Source organism: Gymnogyps californianus, chromosome 1 (assembly GCF_018139145.2).
Source record: "Gymnogyps californianus isolate 813 chromosome 1, ASM1813914v2, whole genome shotgun sequence".
NCBI lineage: Eukaryota > Metazoa > Chordata > Aves > Accipitriformes > Cathartidae > Gymnogyps > Gymnogyps californianus.
In genome coordinates, this window is record NC_059471.1 from 162,400,898 (window position 1) to 162,418,761 (window position 17,864).

Consider the following 17,864-nt stretch of genomic DNA (forward strand, 5'->3'; position numbering starts at 1 on the left):
CGACTTTACTTTTCCAAGAAATTTGGGGCTTAGAATGAAATACTTGCTGAGGGCAGAGTTTCGTCCTGGGGTACAGAGTTGCACATGGAAGCAAGAGGTTTGCCGCTACTGCTTATTCCTGCTTCTTTAATTAAATTGTTCTTCGATGAGGTTGAAGTTGCACGGTATTTCAGAGAAGAATGAAATTATGAAAGGAAAGAGTCGCAGTGAGTTCTTGTAGCTAACACAGGTTTAAGTGGAAAAATTTCTGATTTTCGTTCTTCCTGTTTTTCAGTGCCCGAAGTGACGAAACCAAGTTTAAGCCAACCAGTGGCTGCCAGCCCAATTGGCAACTCTCCATCGCCACCAGTCAATGGTGGCAACAATGCCAAAAGGGTGGCAGTGCCGAACGGACAACCGCCAAGCGCCGCCCGCTACATGCCTCGGGAGGTGCCGCCGCGATTCCGTTGCCAGCAGGACCACAAAGTGTTACTGAAACGTGGGCAGCCCCCTCCACCATCCTGTATGCTCCTTGGGGGTGGAGCAGGGCCTCCTCCCCCAACAGCACCAGGAGCAAACCCAAACAACGCACAACCAGTGACAGGAGCACTGCTGCAGAGCGACAGTGGGACTGCAACAGGCAAGTAATAATAATATTAAATGAACACGTGTGTGTGCATGGCAGAAAAGGGATCACTAAAATTGTGCATAAGTGTATCATTAAATAATAAAACTCATATTGCTTTTGGAGAGCTTACTTCTACTATTTTAGCATACAGACTTTTCTTTTGCTGTTAGCGGCAATGGATGCAATTTTTAATACTGGATGGAACAAGAAAGAGGGTTAATTTTTTAAAAATATATTTTGGGTGGTTTGAATCAGATGCTGTAATGCTCTTAAGACCGCAGCAAGGTGTAAAGAGTGCACGGATAAACAGCATTTTATGGTTGTCATTGAATAGTTCTTAATAGCTCTTTAGGTTTCTTTAATGACGTGAATTTCCTATCTTATCACTTTTTTATATGATCTGGTAAAACAGACATGTAGATATCAGGTCTGCAAATGGCAGGTGTCTGCCACTTCTCATCTGGATGAAATAGGAAGATGGTCCTTTTGCTCCTGACTTTTTTTAGTAGTAATCTTGTTTTTCTCCTTAGATAAACCTTTTATAAAAGCGGTGACCTGTTTCTGCTTTTCTGTTCACTTTGAATTCCAGAAGATAAATTGATTTTAAGATTAATTGTTTTATGAGCATGGGGAAATAATGACTGCTCCTCAATTTTTTAGACCCTCGGGGAATTGCAGTAATTGCAATATTTCCTTCTTAAGTTATGATAGTAGAACAAACAAAATCCCACTCAAGACATCTGCCTTCTAAAGAAAAACTTCGGTGATCTGAGAAGTCAAGGACAACTTCAGTTCTAACAATAAGGGTGTTTAAAAAAGAAATAATAAATGTTTGAAAGTCAAAAAAAGAAAATAACGATACCACTATGTCTAAGTTTGCCTTTGAAAACCGTGCCAGATTAATGGGATGGGGTTTTTTTACCACAGTCCTGGAGAGCATAAACTTTATATAGTTCTCTATGGTTCAGAAAAAAAACCAGAGGTGACTTGGAACTCCAGAATCAAGTAAGCTAGATGAGATGGCTGTCTTTATTAAAAAGGATTCTAGGAAAATGAATAATTCCATTTGTTTCGTGGTTTCAGTACTTGAATTCCTTTGTAGCAAATCCCTGTTTGACAGATTATTTATCTTGTTGTCTTTGATGTTCCCTATTTAATAAGGGGGGTGCGGAGTGAATTTCAAACTACAATGTCAAAATTTTAGCTGAGCAGTTTAAAAACAGATCTCTTAGAAATGGCTGATTTTGATAAAACACCTGAAAGATGGAGAGGGAGAAAAACCCACCCCAAAGCCTTTCAATTATATATAAAATCCTAGCATTATGTCAGCATTGGTATACCTTCACAGTGATTGTAGTAGACTGACAAAGGAGACTTTATGGTAGTGAAGCATTCTAAAAGTTTTTGAAATTTCTCACGAGCAGCATTTTTTTGCTGTTGGATGTACTATATGAGGACCATTTTGAAGTATTTTAGAGGCTCCTTAAGTTCTGTGTAATTAATTTGACACGTAATATTTGTTTTTCTGAGACTGAAATTTTATTTTATGAATTCTCATATTTTTATGTTTAGTTTAATGGTGCGTTAACAACTAAGGTGTTCTATGGTTGTATTTTATTGATTGTGGCAACTTTTTATGCCAATGGTTAGTTGCTTTATCCTGATGTAAGTCAGGAGTGATGCCAAGAAAGATACAAGTCCTTCAGACCTGCCTCACCCCATCCAAATTTCTGTGCCATGACACAGTTAACTGGGCTGCGGAGCTGACTTGGATTAAAATTAACCCAGGTTATTTTTTAAAGCTAATTTCAGTTTGAGTGATTTACCAGTTCAGCTCACTGAATATCAGTGGGAGCATATGTGCTAGCATGTGAGAGTAGGTGTGCCAGAGGAGTGGGAATGAGCAGCTGGACAAGAGAAAGGCCAGGGCTGTCACGGTGCTCCATCAAAGTGCTTATGGAAGTATGGTGTTGCTATATGTCTCGCACATCATTAATCCCATCTGAGATCCTGGCTGTTTACAAATTGGGTTTCATATTGGGCCCAATTCTGTCAGGCACTTATGCACTGACACTGTGGTTAATTCATCCCATGTGCAAACAAAAGCAGGTTCCCAAAGGGGAAAATAATGCAGCTTACCTAGTCTTTCACATTGTTATATTCGCTAGATAGCTACAAATGGTGTTGGTGAGGCTTTAATACAAAAAGTCGATACATAATCCTTCTTTACATGGATCTTTTTCTGCCAGAATTGAAATGCTTTTGTAAGATGGCAAAACTCTAGTTCCCTGAAAGATGACACTAGATTTACCATTGTCTTGTAGCAATACAGGGGATTGGGGTGGAGGGTGGTATGTATAGTTCTTCCAATACCAATGATATTCAGGATGTGCAAGACAATTTTGGAAAACAAAGCTTAAATTTTATTGGTGAAAGTCTTTCAATAGTTACAGTACTGTGGTGGGTTGACCTTGGCTGGGTGCCAGGTGCCCACAAAGCTGCTCTATCACTCCCCTCCTCAGCAGGACAGGGAGGTGAGAAAATAAGATGGAAAAAAAACTTGTGGGTCAAGATAAAGGCAGTCTCATAAAGCAAAAGCAAAGGCAGTGTGCAGAAGCAAAGGAAAACAAAAGATTTATTCTCTACTTCCCATCAGCAGGCAATGTCCAGCCACTTCCCGGGAAGTAGGGCTTCAGTACACATAGTGGTTGCTCCAGAAGACAAACATCATAATAACGAATGTTCCCCCTCCTCCTCCTTTCTCTTAGCTTTTACTGCTGAGCAGATGCAAATGGTATGGAATAAGGGGTGGAGATTGTATTGGGTCTGGCTGAGATGGAGTTAATTTTCCCCATAGCAGCCCTCATAGTGCTGTGCTTTGTATTGGTAGCTAGAAAGGCGTTGGTAACGCACCAGTGTTGTTGGCTGCTGCTGAGCAGTGCTCACACAGCATCAAGGCTGTCTCTCCAACATTCCCCTCACCAGTAGGCTGGGGGTGGGCAAAATCTTGGGAGGGGACATAGCCAGGACAGCTGACCCAAACTGACCAAAGGGATATTCCATGCCGTATGATGTCTGCTCAGCAATAAAAGCTAAGAGAAGGGCAGGGGGGAGGAGGCATTCGTTGTTACGACGTTTGTCTTCTGGAGCAACCGCTATGTGTACTGAAGCCCTACTTCCCAGGAAGTGGCTGGACATCGCCTGCTGATGGGAAGTAGAGAATAAATCTTTTGTTTTCCTTTGCTTCCACACACAGCCTTTGCTTTTGCTTTATTAAACTACCTTTATCTTGACCCATGAGACTTTTTCCATCTTACTCCCCCCTGTCCTGCTGAGGAGGGGAGTGATAGAGCAGCTTTGTGGGCACCTGGCATCGGGCCAAGGTCAACCCACCATAAATACCCTCTAAGAATCACCACGATCTCTCACAGCAAAACTGCATCTTCATTTCAGGACTCCATTTCAATACTTTCACTTATTTCAGTTCCATGCTTTCATCCTTAAAAGTAGTCATTTGCTAGTAACTTTTTTCATTTTAGTCAGATCAGAAATGTGTTTATCTTCAGCGTGTTTGTTATTAAGGAAGAGTCTGTTTACGAACCAAGAGCCCTTACCCATTATCTTAAGACAAAACCATAAATTGCCAAAATTTTGTTGCTGCTGTCAAATATAGCAAGGGGAGTCTGGTTTTATAAAACAGTCCATTAAACTGTGTCCTAGTACACTATGTTAGCAAGCATCCCAATCTTAATACTTTTAGAATGTCTTCACGGAAATTAAATGTGAAATGCTCTGTTAAAATCACATATGTGAAGATCTTGCTAACTGCATAGCTGCCTATGCATCATTCATTTGCTGAATCATTAAGTTCAAAAGACAGCAACCTCGCAGTCTTTTGAACTTGTCTTTGGCTGTGCTCCTTAAGCTATTCCTGTGATCAGTCTAATCAGAAAGTTGTTAAATTGGAGGGGGAAAAAAAGGATTACTCAGTGTCCTAAAAAGATAGCCAGATATAAATATTGGTAAAGAGTCACACTTCCTTGCTATTGTTAAGTTTGCAGTTGAGATTAAGGCAACAGAAGGAACAGAATGTGCATGGGAACCGCCTGGTCTTTTGGATCCTGGTGGCTAGGATTAAATGGATGAAGATAAACTTTTGTTCATCAGTATTCAAAGCTTACAAAGAGAGTTCTAATCTTGCTTTGAAGTCTGGATCTTTACTGGTGGCCCTCAATGAAGGAGGATCTGGAAGGCATTCAGTAGATGTTCATTCGTTAAGCTAATGAACTGAAAGCCTGAGACAGGCACTGAAAGCTGATCTGTTCATCTTCTATTAAAAGTATTAGCAACCAGAAATTGTGGTCTTCACTTTTGAGTATATGATACAGGAACTTGGGGGTGGGGGGGGTGGGGGGGCGTGGAAATCCACTTAAGGTCATTATGCCGTATTTTCGTGGAAGCTGTCATATGAGCCAGTATTGGTAGTAACAATATATATTCAGGTATGAATACTGATGCAGATGTTACTATGAACTTTATGCTCTGCAAAATAAGTTAAACTGGTTGGGTGCGATAATTGAGTAAGACTAATACATTAGGGTTCAGTACATGGTTTTGTAGAAGGGAGAGTGTTTAGTCTTCATCACTGGGAATTTGTGGTGAGGGCAATTTAGGGTCCCTTGGTATTAAAAATACATAGAAAAATGAGTGGAACCCTATATAGAGAACAACACTGAGGTACTAATGGACTTAAATTATTTAGAGGATCAGAGGTAATTATGTGGATAAGGGGATCTTGGCTGATGTTTTAAACTAATGATGATAACATGTCTGCATATATGCAGACATCATGCTGCCAGCACTGACATAGGCTTCATCCATTGTGGCACTGTGTTAATTTATGTCTGCTTTAACTATATACAGATATCTTGTCCATGTGAAGTCATACTGCATAGGACATAATAATAGTTCACCATAGATGAAAGAAAGGGGCCCTATTCATTGTCGTTCATCATGTTAATTTCCTTAGTGACTCCAAAGCTCATTGAACTTGCAGGTTACCCTGTAGAATGTGCTAAGCCAGCAAAAAACTAACCCATCAAAAAGTGGACAGTTTTGTGTTGAGTTAGTGAATACAGTTGACTTAGTTAAAGGACTTAACTGCCATCAGAACTGTCACAAATGAGAGGTGAAACTTGGGGAACTTGAAGTAGGTAGAGCTGGTGAGGGAGAGAAGGAAAAGTGAGATCTCTTACTAGCCTCCATCCAGTGGCAGAGAGATCAGCTTAGCTGTGCGCAAAACCACAAACTGATTTTTAGAGCGAATATAGCAGTGACACAAATGTGGGGTAATTACATACTGAATACAGGTTGCACGTTACTACATAGAAATTGTAATTTGTGTAGCTTTGGACTCTTTCAATTTACAGTAACTTTGGGAAATAATTTTATTTGTTTTGCAAAGGATTGAAAGAAATATCTAGTAGCAAAATCAACTGGAAAAAGATATTTGAAGCTGAAGGATAGATTTCTTCAGCTTTATATATTCATTAGATGCTTTTTGTCTTCAGTCTTTTGATCTGTAATAAATTGTAGTTGCTTTGAGTCAGTTGAGTAGCAGACCAACAGCTGACTGCATGTATACACACAGGCATATGAATGTGTGCACATACACGTTCTTGTTCTATATATAGTATGATTGTAAATGTGTATTTGAAAAGTCTACAAGCAGTATCAGTAATGACCATGCAGGGTTCATTAACTGGGTTATAATTATTATGTTGAACTTAGAGCTAGACTTTTAGCAGAAGTAGTGAGTCAACGGTGAATTCAAATTCCCACAAAATGCTTGTGGGGAGTTTGTTGAAAGAAGTTTGTTATCAGTATTTTCAATGGTGTTTTCTAGCCTGATGTTCTTCCAAAGCAACTTTGTTACACATTTGAGGGAAGGATTCTTATTAATCAAAACAGTAATCAGTGGTGTCAAAAATGTGATGTTTAGTGCTTGTAAATAATATTGATCATTAATGACCTTTTTGGGTGTGGGGTTTGGGTGTTGTTTGTTTTTTTTTTTTTTAGATTCGGCAATTGGAGGTGCTGCTGCTTCAAATTATGCAAATTCCACTTGGGGTCCTGGAGCCTCCTCCAACAGCGGCACCAACGCCAACCCAACTCACATCTGGGACAAGGTGATTGTAGACGGGTCTGACATGGAAGAGTGGCCTTGTATTGCCAGCAAAGATGCTGAGTCTTCTTCCGAAAACACCACCGATAACAACAGTGCCTCGAACCCTGGCTTGGAGAAGAATGCTCTGCCAGGAAGCACCACTAGTAACAAAGGAAAAGGAAGCCAGTGCCAGTCTGGAAGCGCTGGAAACGAATGTAATCTTGGGGCCTGGAAATCTGATCCCAAGGCTAAATCTCTTCAATCTTCCAACCCTGCTGCCGAGAGTAACAATGGACTAGGTAATTGGAGGAACTTGAGTGGACAAGATAGAATTGGTCCCGGTTCTGGCTTCAGCAACTTTAACCCAAATAGCAACCCATCTGCTTGGCCGGCACTGGTTCAAGAGGGCAATTCTAGGAAAGGGACTTTGGAATCTGATAGTGGTAGCGCCAATGCACAGATTAGCACAGTAGGTCAGACCTCTAGGGAACAGCAGTCAAAGATGGAAAATGCGGGTGTTAACTTTGTCTCTGGCAGAGAACAGGCTCAAATTCATAACACTGATGGACCAAAAAATGGAAACACTAACTCCTTGAACTTAAGTTCACCAAACCCTATGGAGAATAAGGGAATGCCCTTTGAAATGGGCTTGGGGAACCCTTCCAGGAGCACTGACACCCCTTCACAAAGCACTGGAGAAAGAAAGACTGGGAGTGTTGGATCTTGGGGTACAGCTAGGGGGTCTTCTGGAACTGACACAGTCTCTGGACAGAGCAATTCTGGAAACCATGGGAACAATGGAAAGGATAGAGAGGACTCCTGGAAAGGAGCTTCTGTTCAAAAACCTAATGGGTCAAGAAGTGATTCTTGGGATAACAATAACCGGTCTACGGGTGGTGGGTCTTGGAACTTTGGCCCTCAGCATGCAAATGAAAGCAAATGGGGTGAAGGGAACAAATTAACATCTGGGGTCTCTCAGGGAGAATGGAAACAGCTGTCTGGGTCTGATGAACTGAAGATTGGAGAATGGAGTGGTCCAAACCAACCAAATTCTAGCACTGGAGCATGGGACAATCAAAAAGGCCACCCTCTTCCTGAAAACCAAGGCAATTCCCAGGCTCCCTGTTGGGGAAGATCTTCCAGCTCTGCAGGAAGTGAGGTTGGAGGTCAAAGCACTGGAAGCAACCACAAAGCAGGAAGTAGTGACAGTCACAATTCTGGACGCCGATCATATAGGCCTACGCATCCTGATTGCCAGGCAGTCTTGCAGACTTTGCTGAGCAGGACTGATTTGGACCCCCGAGTGCTTTCAAACACCGGCTGGGGCCAAACTCAAATTAAGCAAGATACCGTATGGGATATTGAAGAGATGCCACGGCCCGAGGGGAAGTCTGATAAAGGAACTGAGGGGTGGGAGAGCTCTGCCACACAGACAAAGAACTCAGGGGGCTGGGGCGATGTACCCAGCCAAAGCAATCAAATCAAGTCTGGATGGGGTGAGCTCTCAACCCCAACAGAGTGGAAGGACCCCAAAAATACTGGAGGATGGAATGACTATAAGAACCCCAATTCTTCTAATTGGGGAGGAGGAAGACCAGAAGAAAAATCATCTTCCTCTTGGAATGACAGCTCTAGTAAGGATCAGGGGTGGGGTGGACGGCAATCTAATCAAGGATGGTCTTCTGGAAAGAACGGTTGGGGAGAGGAAGTTGACCAAACAAAAAACAGCAACTGGGAAAGTGCAGGAAACAAGCCAGTGTCTGGTTGGGGTGAAGGTGGGCAAAATGAGATTGGAACTTGGGGTAATGGTGCAAATACAAGCGCTGCTTCAAAGGGTGGATGGGATGATTGTAAAAGAACTTCAACATGGAATGAGACGGGTCGACAGCCCAACTCCTGGAACAAGCAGCAGCAGCAGCACCAGCAGCAACAGCAGGAGGCTTCTGGTTCCTGGGGTCCACCGCCCCAAACCCCAAGTAATGGGCGACCTCCAAACCCAAACTGGAACAGCGGACCACAGCCAGCTGCCCCCAAAGAGGAGGAGCCTAGTGGCTGGGAAGAACCTTCTCCACAGTCAATCAGTCGAAAAATGGATATTGATGATGGCACTTCAGCATGGGGAGATCCTAGCAGTTATAACTACAAGAATGTGAACCTGTGGGACAAGAACTCACAAGGAGGACAGGCCCCACGGGAGCAGAGCCTGCCTACTCCAATGACTAGCAAATCACAAGCATCAGGTACTAGTCTTGTTCCTTTCTTCAGCAAGCTCCTATATATGAATGTAACCTTAATGCATAAGAGATACTCATGTAGCCTCCAATTCCTGATAGTTTTATTCTATAAAGAAAACCAGTTTCTTATTTGAATATTTGGTTCTCTATTTAAAGTGTCTTCCAATGCTTGACAACCCTTTCGGTGAAGAAATTTTTCCTAATATCCAATCTAAACCTCTGCTTGCGCAACTTGAGGTCGTTTCCTCTTGTCCTGTCACTTGTTACTTGGGAGAAGACAGACACCCACCTTGCTACAATCTCCTTTCAGGTAGTTGTAGAGAGCAATAAGGTCTCCCCTTAGTCTCCTTTTCTCCAGACTAAATGACATTTTTTATATTTAATTATTAGAGAAATGGGGAGAAATTCTTCACTTACTTTTTGTCAAAACCTTTTTGCTCTGAAACACTCAGTTAACACTTGAAATTGAGCGAACCTGTGATTTAGTTTTTTAGCTCAATTTGACTCTGCTGTATGATAGAGAATACTTAGCAAAATATTTTGTTCTTTGAAATAAGGACAAGAAAAAGTTACATAGCCTGGAAATATAGTAAGATGTTATTGTTATGTAATCTCTTTTCTGACTCAAACATGCTTTAAAGAATACTATTTTGTTTTAATATGTACTTCAAATACGTCCTTATTCTTCAGTATATGAAAACCCTGAGTTAGTCTGGTGCTTTTAATTAGTCACAGAAGTTCACCAGATAGGAGGACAGCATTAGATGTGGGGTTCATGTTTAACCTGGGAGAAGACTATTACTCATCATAGCATTCTCTTCCTTTTCATCCCTGGAGGTCAGTGCCTGCTCTAAGTTTGATGTGAACAGTTGTCAGTTCTGTTGCACCCACGCTATTAAGAATCTAAAGTCCTCAACAGAAAGAATGAAGCAGTAGATTAATGACGTGGTGCTGCACTGCAGTAAATAGTTCGTTGTCTAAATGGTCTGTAATGAAAACTCTTTCTCCTTTGTGCAGTCTGGAGCAAAAGCACTCCACCTGCTCCAGATAATGGTACGTCTGCCTGGGGTGAGCCAAATGAAACCAGTCCCGGGTGGGGTGAAGTAGATGATACAGGAGCATCGACAACAGGCTGGGGGAATGCACCTTCCAACGCCCCGAATGCCATGAAATCTAGTGAGTATAGGCCAGATACCAGTTTCTTTGCAATGGTCCTGGAGATTTTTAGTGTTTGGCATTTTGATATAGGTCACCCATGGAGGAATTGTTATCTGAGGCCTAGAAGCAATGTTGAATGTCATGTAAGATTTTGATGGATGAGTGATTAAGTGCTTACAAATGACTGGAACTTTGTCTTTTAAGGTAATGAAAAATTTCTTAACTAAGCAATTAAATGGGCAGCTCCGATTTGTGGAAGTGTTGAAACATTAGAGCATCTGAGTGAGGAAAAACTTGTTACATGATAAATCACTTTTCCTGATCATATCAGAAAAAGGAATGCACAGTACAGACAAATTTCACTGTGGAGGCCATTACGTGGTAATCTATGCTTAGGTAATGCAACTTGCCTTTGAATGGATTTTTTTTTTTTTTTTTTTTAATTGTATGTGTGGAAAATTGTAACTCTCAAGAACTGAACTTTCTTTTGTGGTTGTACCTAAATGGATGACTATTTTCTGGATATTACCTGCCTACAGCTGTGTTCTTCATGAATGAGATGTTGAAGTCTTTTAAAAATTTACTTTGAAGTTAAAATTTTGCTGTATTAGGAGTTTTATTTTTGTGGAAACTATTCCTGTTGATGTAAGCTGTTTGTAGAATTTTTATTTCACTCTTTTTAAGGCGAATACAACAAACAAAAGCAATCACTTGCTGATACAACATAGCAATGTTACAGCCAAAGCCAATATGAAGTTTGGATATGAAGTTTCCAGTAGGAAATACTGATAATACATGACTGTTACTGAACTTGACTGATGATACCCGCTGTAAAACTGTTTCCAATTACAAGTTGCTTTTGCAGCGTGTAATTGTTTGGAATGAAATGCTCTATACAGGTTGTATGCTGTTGCGTCATTCTCCCTTCCTCCCATCCCAATTAAATAGCTTGGCCATTTATGAAACAAAACTGGGAAAAAAGCATTGCTTCCTTAGTGTTAACATTATAGCAGCCTTTCATGGATGGCTGTAGTGCTTTCTGTGCTTGTCACACAAACTTGGCACTTTTCAGGATGTTAGACTTTTTCTAGATGGATCTTTTCTTTCGTCTGTAAAAAGCCACCTAAGTATGACCAAAATAAGAGCCTCTGAAATGCTAATGATCCATTGCAAATTCTATGGATTTGTTAATACTTAAGATAGTCTTTAAAGACTATGCATGGTCACTTGCTTGTCCTAACTGGTCTGCATGTGTGACATAACCAAAGAGCTGCAGTATGTGTGTACTATTTTGTACATAAGCTGTCCCCAGCTCTAGAGGAGCAAAATATAGGGAGTTTCCCTGTGACAGCTGTTTCAGGTTGGGGTGTAGTAGGTCACCAGTGTTAAGAGCCAAGATCTTCATTTTCCTGTGTTCTGTGACTGCTCTCTCAACTCCTTTCTAATTGGCACCCAGAAGGAATGAAGAAGAAAGCTACATTATTCAGTGGAGTAAGGGGAGATATTTAATGTCTTGGATAAGTTGGAAGAAGAAATTGGGACAAAGAGCCTGCAAAGGCATAATTTATGGTTGCAGGTAAGGACAGGAAACAGAGACTAGCAATGACTGGAAAAGAAAAGTGAGTTTAGAGCTAAAGAAGGGAAGCATAGATCATTACCAACCTGTTTAAAAAAAAGAAAAAAAAAGATTTACATATTTTTCCTAGCATTGCATAGGAATTCTCTTGCAGAAGTAGGAATAAACTCAGTTTTCTGTAACATCGTTATTTTGTCTTTATCTTGAAAGTTTCCTTTGCTTACTAGAGCTATTTGTGCCGCCTCATTCAACAAATGCAGAAAATGAAGCGGGAATCCTACAGACAAGTCATCTTTACACCACTGTCCAGATTCACGTTCAAGAATCTCAGACGAGAGCTGTCAATGCAGAAAAATAATCTGTGGTCATGCAGTTAAAACCAGGATCATAGTACTATTTAAACACTGTGGCCAGAAATAAATTAAAGCTGCAGGGACTACCCCATATATGATATTTCCAGATTAAGTGCTTGACTGTGCAGTCACAATCCTTAAATGTAGCCTTTTCTGTGTAAGTAGCATGATTAAAGGGTCAAGAGGTAGATTTTTGCACTTGGACCAGTGTGTTTCCTAAGCAGCCCTCAATTTTGGTACACAAATGAATATACTTTAAGAAGTTATGTTTCCTGTGAAGTATGTGAGTTGTTATTTATGATGGATTTTAAGGTAGCTCTTAAACTGCCATGAAATGCTGCTGTACTTATTTTTGGCATGATCAAGGTAGAGTTCCCCTTGATAGACTAATTACAATTCCTGACTTTTTTTATATTCACATTTTCTGCTATGTGTGTTAATATCCTTATCCCTGATTTCCACACTCAAACCCCAGATAATTGAAGAATTAGTTACAAAAAAGGTGATGATGATGATGGAAATCTTTCTTAAAGGAGATAAATGCTTAGGGAATAAATATGCAGAATGAAGAGTTACAGTTGGACAGTGGAGAAGATGAGGATTTGGGCTCTTGTTGGCTTGTCAGTAGAGGTTAGAGTTCTAAGTTGCTTGACAGCTGGTGCTAGAGAGTAACAGCAAGAAAAGAAGCCAACAGGGAATAGTCCTTAGTCTGAACTGATATGACAAAACGGTTGTAGCTTTCTGGTAGTGGCATCTCTGCTTAAACAGCACTGCTAATAAGTCTTTTTAGTGACAATGTTAAGAACAGAAATTCAAGTACAGGGGTTGTTTTCACATTAAACTACTTTGGTACATATACCAGAGCACAATGTCAGGTCCTCTCCTTCAGATTCTACTTAGTTGTTATTCCTTAAAGTTCTTTGTTTCTGTAATTTTGTGAAAGAGCTTAGTGCAAGGGAAGTGTTAAGTTTTTGAAGGAAGAGAGGAAATTGATAAACCACCTGAACCAGAGTCCTCAGCACCCTTGGTGGTTAAGTGTCCTTGAAGTCTTCCATTTACACTAGAAAATAATAGGTTGCCTTTTAAAGAAATCTAAATGCAGCTGTATCTGTATAAGAGATGAGGTCCCTATGGTTATTATATCTTTAAGGGTTTGACATAGCTTTAGAATAGTTGCAAAATATGACATGCTAACATGCCACCGAATCTCTTTGGTTTTGGGATTCAAGTTTTTACAGCTGTTAGAGTGAAGACACTTTTTTTTTTTTTTTACTCCTTTGGGGTTCTGATGATCTCAGCTAATCTTCCAGTGTCAAATCACCAGCTGCATGGTATTGTAGACTGCTTTTGAGTTTTTTTTTCTTTTTCTAAAGGTTCTAAATCTATGCAAGATGGCTGGGGAGAGAGTGATGGGCCAGTGACAGGAACACGTCATTCCAGCTGGGAAGAGGAGGAGGAGGGAGGAGTCTGGAACACAGCAGGCTCTCAGGGAAGCAGTTCCTCCCACAACTCAACAAGCTGGGGGCAAGGAGGAAAGAAAACACAAATGAAGGTAAAATGCTTGAATGATTCATAACTACTGTGTTGTCTGAAAGCAGTATGACTGATATGTTAGAGCGTTATAATAGTTCTTCTTTTAAAAAGATATTACAGAATTCAACTAGAAAGGTGCCTGTTACAACAGTGTAAAAAATGTGAGGTTTCTGGATTTGTTTTAATGTATTACACCTGTTGTGACTAATAAATCTGCCAGTAGGTGTCAAATTCTTTTGGTATGTAAGCTGCAGAGCGATTACTAAGTGAAACTGAGCAATAAGTATCCCAAGGCTATTGCTTTTCTCTTGTTGACACATCTTTCTGTGTTAGGCTGCTGCTGTTCTCTTTGCATAGCCTGCCCAAGTTTGGATTCCACAGTCCCTTTGGCACATGCACTTCTTATTTCTACTGACTGTTGGATTTAGGTCTGACTTGTGTTTGTTGTTACTGACCTTTGGCCTCAAATAGGAGCAGGAGCTTGGCTATAGTCCCAAGTAAATTGCTTTCTAAGGCTTGTTTGTGTTAAAGTTCTCTAGTACAGTAACATTTGGTACTGTATTAATATGAGAAGGACTATACTTTGTCTACTTCTAGTCAAATAGGTAGGGCAAACTCAAAAGGCAAGTGCAGAGCAGCTTCCTAGGACGTGGAAATACTGTTGTGACATGGTATGGAGTTTTACAATTCCTATTTTGCAAAAATCATTCTCATGAACTTTTTTCTCACTTAAAGCTTTTTTATTTTAACCACCAAAGCAACTGTCCAAAAAATTTTCTTTTCTGTTGAACTGTGTTCAGTTTTGGTTTTGATCACTTTTAAATTACAGTAAGGCCAAATTGAGAGCCACATCAGCACAGCGCCCATGTAAGAGAAACCGTACTAAAGGGAAGAAAGCCAAGGAAGAAATCTACCTCTGTATGTGGTGGATTAAAGAATGTATTAAACTGTAACAGAGGAAAAAATAAGTAACATTCACAAAGCTTTCCAGATTCCAGAATGAAATTGAAGGTGTGATAAACATTCTACACAGCAAGTGTTCATGCAGTTTGGTATACCTAACAATGAACAATTTTGAGAGAGAAAAGAAGAAAATAGTATTTGGTAAATGTTTCCAACCACTCAAAAACTTAATTTGTTCAGGAGGTTAATTTCTCTGATACCAGGATTTTCATTCAACACTTGTGCATCTCAAGGATAAAACAGAATTTAAGAAATTAAGAAGTTGCTTAAAAATACTTTTTTTTTCTCTTCAGTGCGCATTAAAAGGAGGAAACAGTGATTCGTGGATGAACCCTTTATCCAAACAGTTTTCAAATATGGGCTTGCTAGTAAGTAAATTTTTTTTAAATATAAAATCCAACTTTGTAAAAAAGCAGTAAGCTTTAAATAAGTCAAAAGATCAGCTGTTTCACACTGTGTAACTACTCATCTGCATTTGCTATGCTGGCATGTTGATTATAATACCTATAATAGCTGGGTATTCAGCACTTCCTTGCTAGTCAGAATGGCTTCTCAGACAACCCCAAAATCTACTTTGACTGTTCAAAGTTAATTTATGACAGCTGTTCTGAGATTGCAATTTCCTTGCAAGTAATAGGATTTAGGGTTTTTGTTTGGTTTTTTTTAATTTCCATAACTTGCTGTTTAGAGCACTCAAGGTAGAGGCCTCAGCTCCTGGCTGTAGTGTCAGACATCTGTGATTAGTCCAATGCTATTCATTCTGAATCTCAGCCAGCTATCAGAAAAGGAGATTTACAGCCCTGTGTCTGTCTTGGCTATTTATATTTTAAATACTGTGCAGCAGGGTCTTTTTAGAACAAAAAGGGCTCATTATTAATCAGTACTTCAAGATTGATTGGTAAAGTGAATAAATAAACAGCACATCATGGAGAGAAAAGACATCTGCAGGGAAGTACCTTAAAAATAGTTACATATAAAATTTTTTTTAAGAACTTCTGACATGCTAATTTGTAAAACATTTTACAGAATATTGTGCCAGCTGTCATCCTGTGAAGCAGGAATAGTATGTAATGCAGGCTAGCAAAAGATAATGCTGCAGAGGTTCTATGAGAAGCCCAGAGCTGCACAAACTCACTGACATGACTAGGATTAGTTTGTAATGTTGGCTCCCAAGCTCAAATTCAGTCTGCTAGACCGTAGATGCTTTTGAAAGCTATGGGAACACCCTGTCCCAGACTGCCAACTAAAGAATAACTTGGCAGCACATTTCAAGATTTGATGACTTGACAGGTCATGAGGATGAGCTATCATTTTGGCCACTATTTTCAGTGTTTCATCTCTCGACCACTGGAACATGAGGACAGAGGTTCATTTCACAGAGCAGCTGTCTATCCATCTTTCTCTGTCTGTCGCATGTGTTCATGTGTCTAGTTTCATATGGATAGACTTGCCATGCACAGCATTAGGGTGTCAAGGTGAGGTGTGTCCAGGGTGATATCAGGAATCCTTGTGTTTGATTTTAGTTTAAAATAAAAATTTCATTGGCACAAGCATGTCCTTCCTTCATTTCACCTTTAACCATCAAGGGCTGCTTTCTGAAACATTCCTCAGCATTTCATAGAAATCAGAACTGAATTTTATTTTTTTTTTTCCAGAGTCAAACTGAGGACATTCCAGGCAGTAAGATGGACTTATCTGTAGGTGCGTATAATTTAATTTAAATGCATTTGAAATACGAGATCATATGTGATATTTTTATGTGGATGACGCGCTGTGCTTTGGAAAGGTTTGATCCTTACTTTTAGCACTCCTCATAATAGGATAGAGTTATAGCATCCAATATCTTGGCTGTAGGCTTTGAATAGTTACGCAGCTGATGCTGGTATGCAAGATTTAGATGTCTACCTGTACAGAACAGAGCTATAACTTGTGGAAAGGACATCCTATAAGACTGTTTTGATCCATGTAGTTTGTATTCATTGTTACTGTTTCAAGAAAGTGAAGATCCCTTTTCATTTGGTGGAAGAGGAGGACTGTTTTAGCTCTTGGCAGTAGGACATCCCAGTTACCACAGCTCCCTGGAGGTGAGATGTGAGGGAAAAGAACATCTTCTATCATTGATTTCTTCAATTGCTTGCCTCAGGCTATTACAAGTTACTGCTCAGTAGAACTAGATTTTTTTACTCTTGATAGCCTCACCACAAATACTACACAGCTTAAGTGGGATGTGCTGTGTGGAAAATACTATCCTAAATGAGAGTCGGAACTGGCCATTTAGATTAATCCCATTTAATCACCTTTGGATTTGTCATTACTTTCTTCTATGGCAAACTACGTAGTGAACTCTCACAGAAATTTTTTTTTGATCTTGAAATCAGATTTAGTTTTGCATTCTGTTCTTCTCCAGATCTGGTTTCAGCTGGGACAGAGTTAACTCTCTTCTTAGTAGCTGGTACAGTGCTGGGTTTTGGATTTTGTGTGAGAATGATGTTGATAACACTCTGATGTTTTAGTAGTTGCTAAGTAGCGCTTATCTTGAGCTATGCTATGCCAGCAAGCAGGTGTGCAAGAAGCTGGGAGGGAGCATAGCCGGGACAGCTGACCTGAACTAGCCAAAGGGGTATTCCATACCATAGAACGTCATGCCCTGTATATAAACAGGGGGGAGCTGGCCGGGAGGCATGGATCGCGGCTCTGGCATCAGTCAGCGGGTGGTGAGCAATTGCATTGTGCATCACTGGTTTCTTTTCTTATTTCTTTTTTGTTGTTGTTGTTGTATTCTTTTTCATTACAATTATTATTATTATTAGTTAGTAGTGTATTTTTATTTTTACTTTAGTTATTAAACTGTTCTTAACTCACGAGTTTTACTTTTTTTTCCTTTCTTCCTCCCCACCCACTGGGAGGGGGAAGGGGGAAGCGGCTGTGTGGTGCTTAGTTGCTGGCTGGGGTTAAACCATGACATCTCTGAATATTCACTATCATGGTATTGCAATAGAAATACCACAGGTTTCTGAAATCTTCTGCCGTTTGAGATGGTTTCCCTTACAAGATTCTTAAGGTATATATTAAAAAAGGGGTGATCGAAATCTGCTGTTCTGATTGTTTATTTTATTTGTTATCAAGTCTTTGAAGGCTTAGTAAGGCTAAAAACTTGTACAGGATAGTCTTTGATACTTATAAAGGGGAAGAGGGGTTTGTTCCTGTTCTAGGGACTACTTCTGTTCAGTTTTTGATTCTTCAAAATCTACAGAAGCGGGAAGATCACCTCATA

The 17,864-nt window shown here is 40.1% G+C and overlaps 1 protein-coding gene across 6 annotated transcripts in view; it reads left to right on the forward strand.

Moving 5' to 3' along the window:
* Positions 1-17,864, forward strand: part of TNRC6B (trinucleotide repeat containing adaptor 6B) — a 120,705-nt gene that overhangs the window by 77,630 nt on the left and 25,211 nt on the right. For 4 of the 6 annotated variants that reach the window (XM_050915602.1, XM_050915603.1, XM_050915605.1 and 1 more), the window contains exons 6-11: positions 275-619; positions 6,686-9,013; positions 10,025-10,183; positions 13,468-13,646; positions 14,884-14,958; positions 16,246-16,291. In XM_050915602.1, coding sequence (XP_050771559.1) covers positions 275-619; positions 6,686-9,013; positions 10,025-10,183; positions 13,468-13,646; positions 14,884-14,958; positions 16,246-16,291 — 3,132 coding nt within the window. The remainder of the gene's footprint in view (positions 1-274; positions 620-6,685; positions 9,014-10,024; positions 10,184-13,467; positions 13,647-14,883; positions 14,959-16,245; positions 16,292-17,864) is intronic. The other 2 variants (XM_050915607.1, XM_050915608.1) reach the window with 1 other exon arrangement.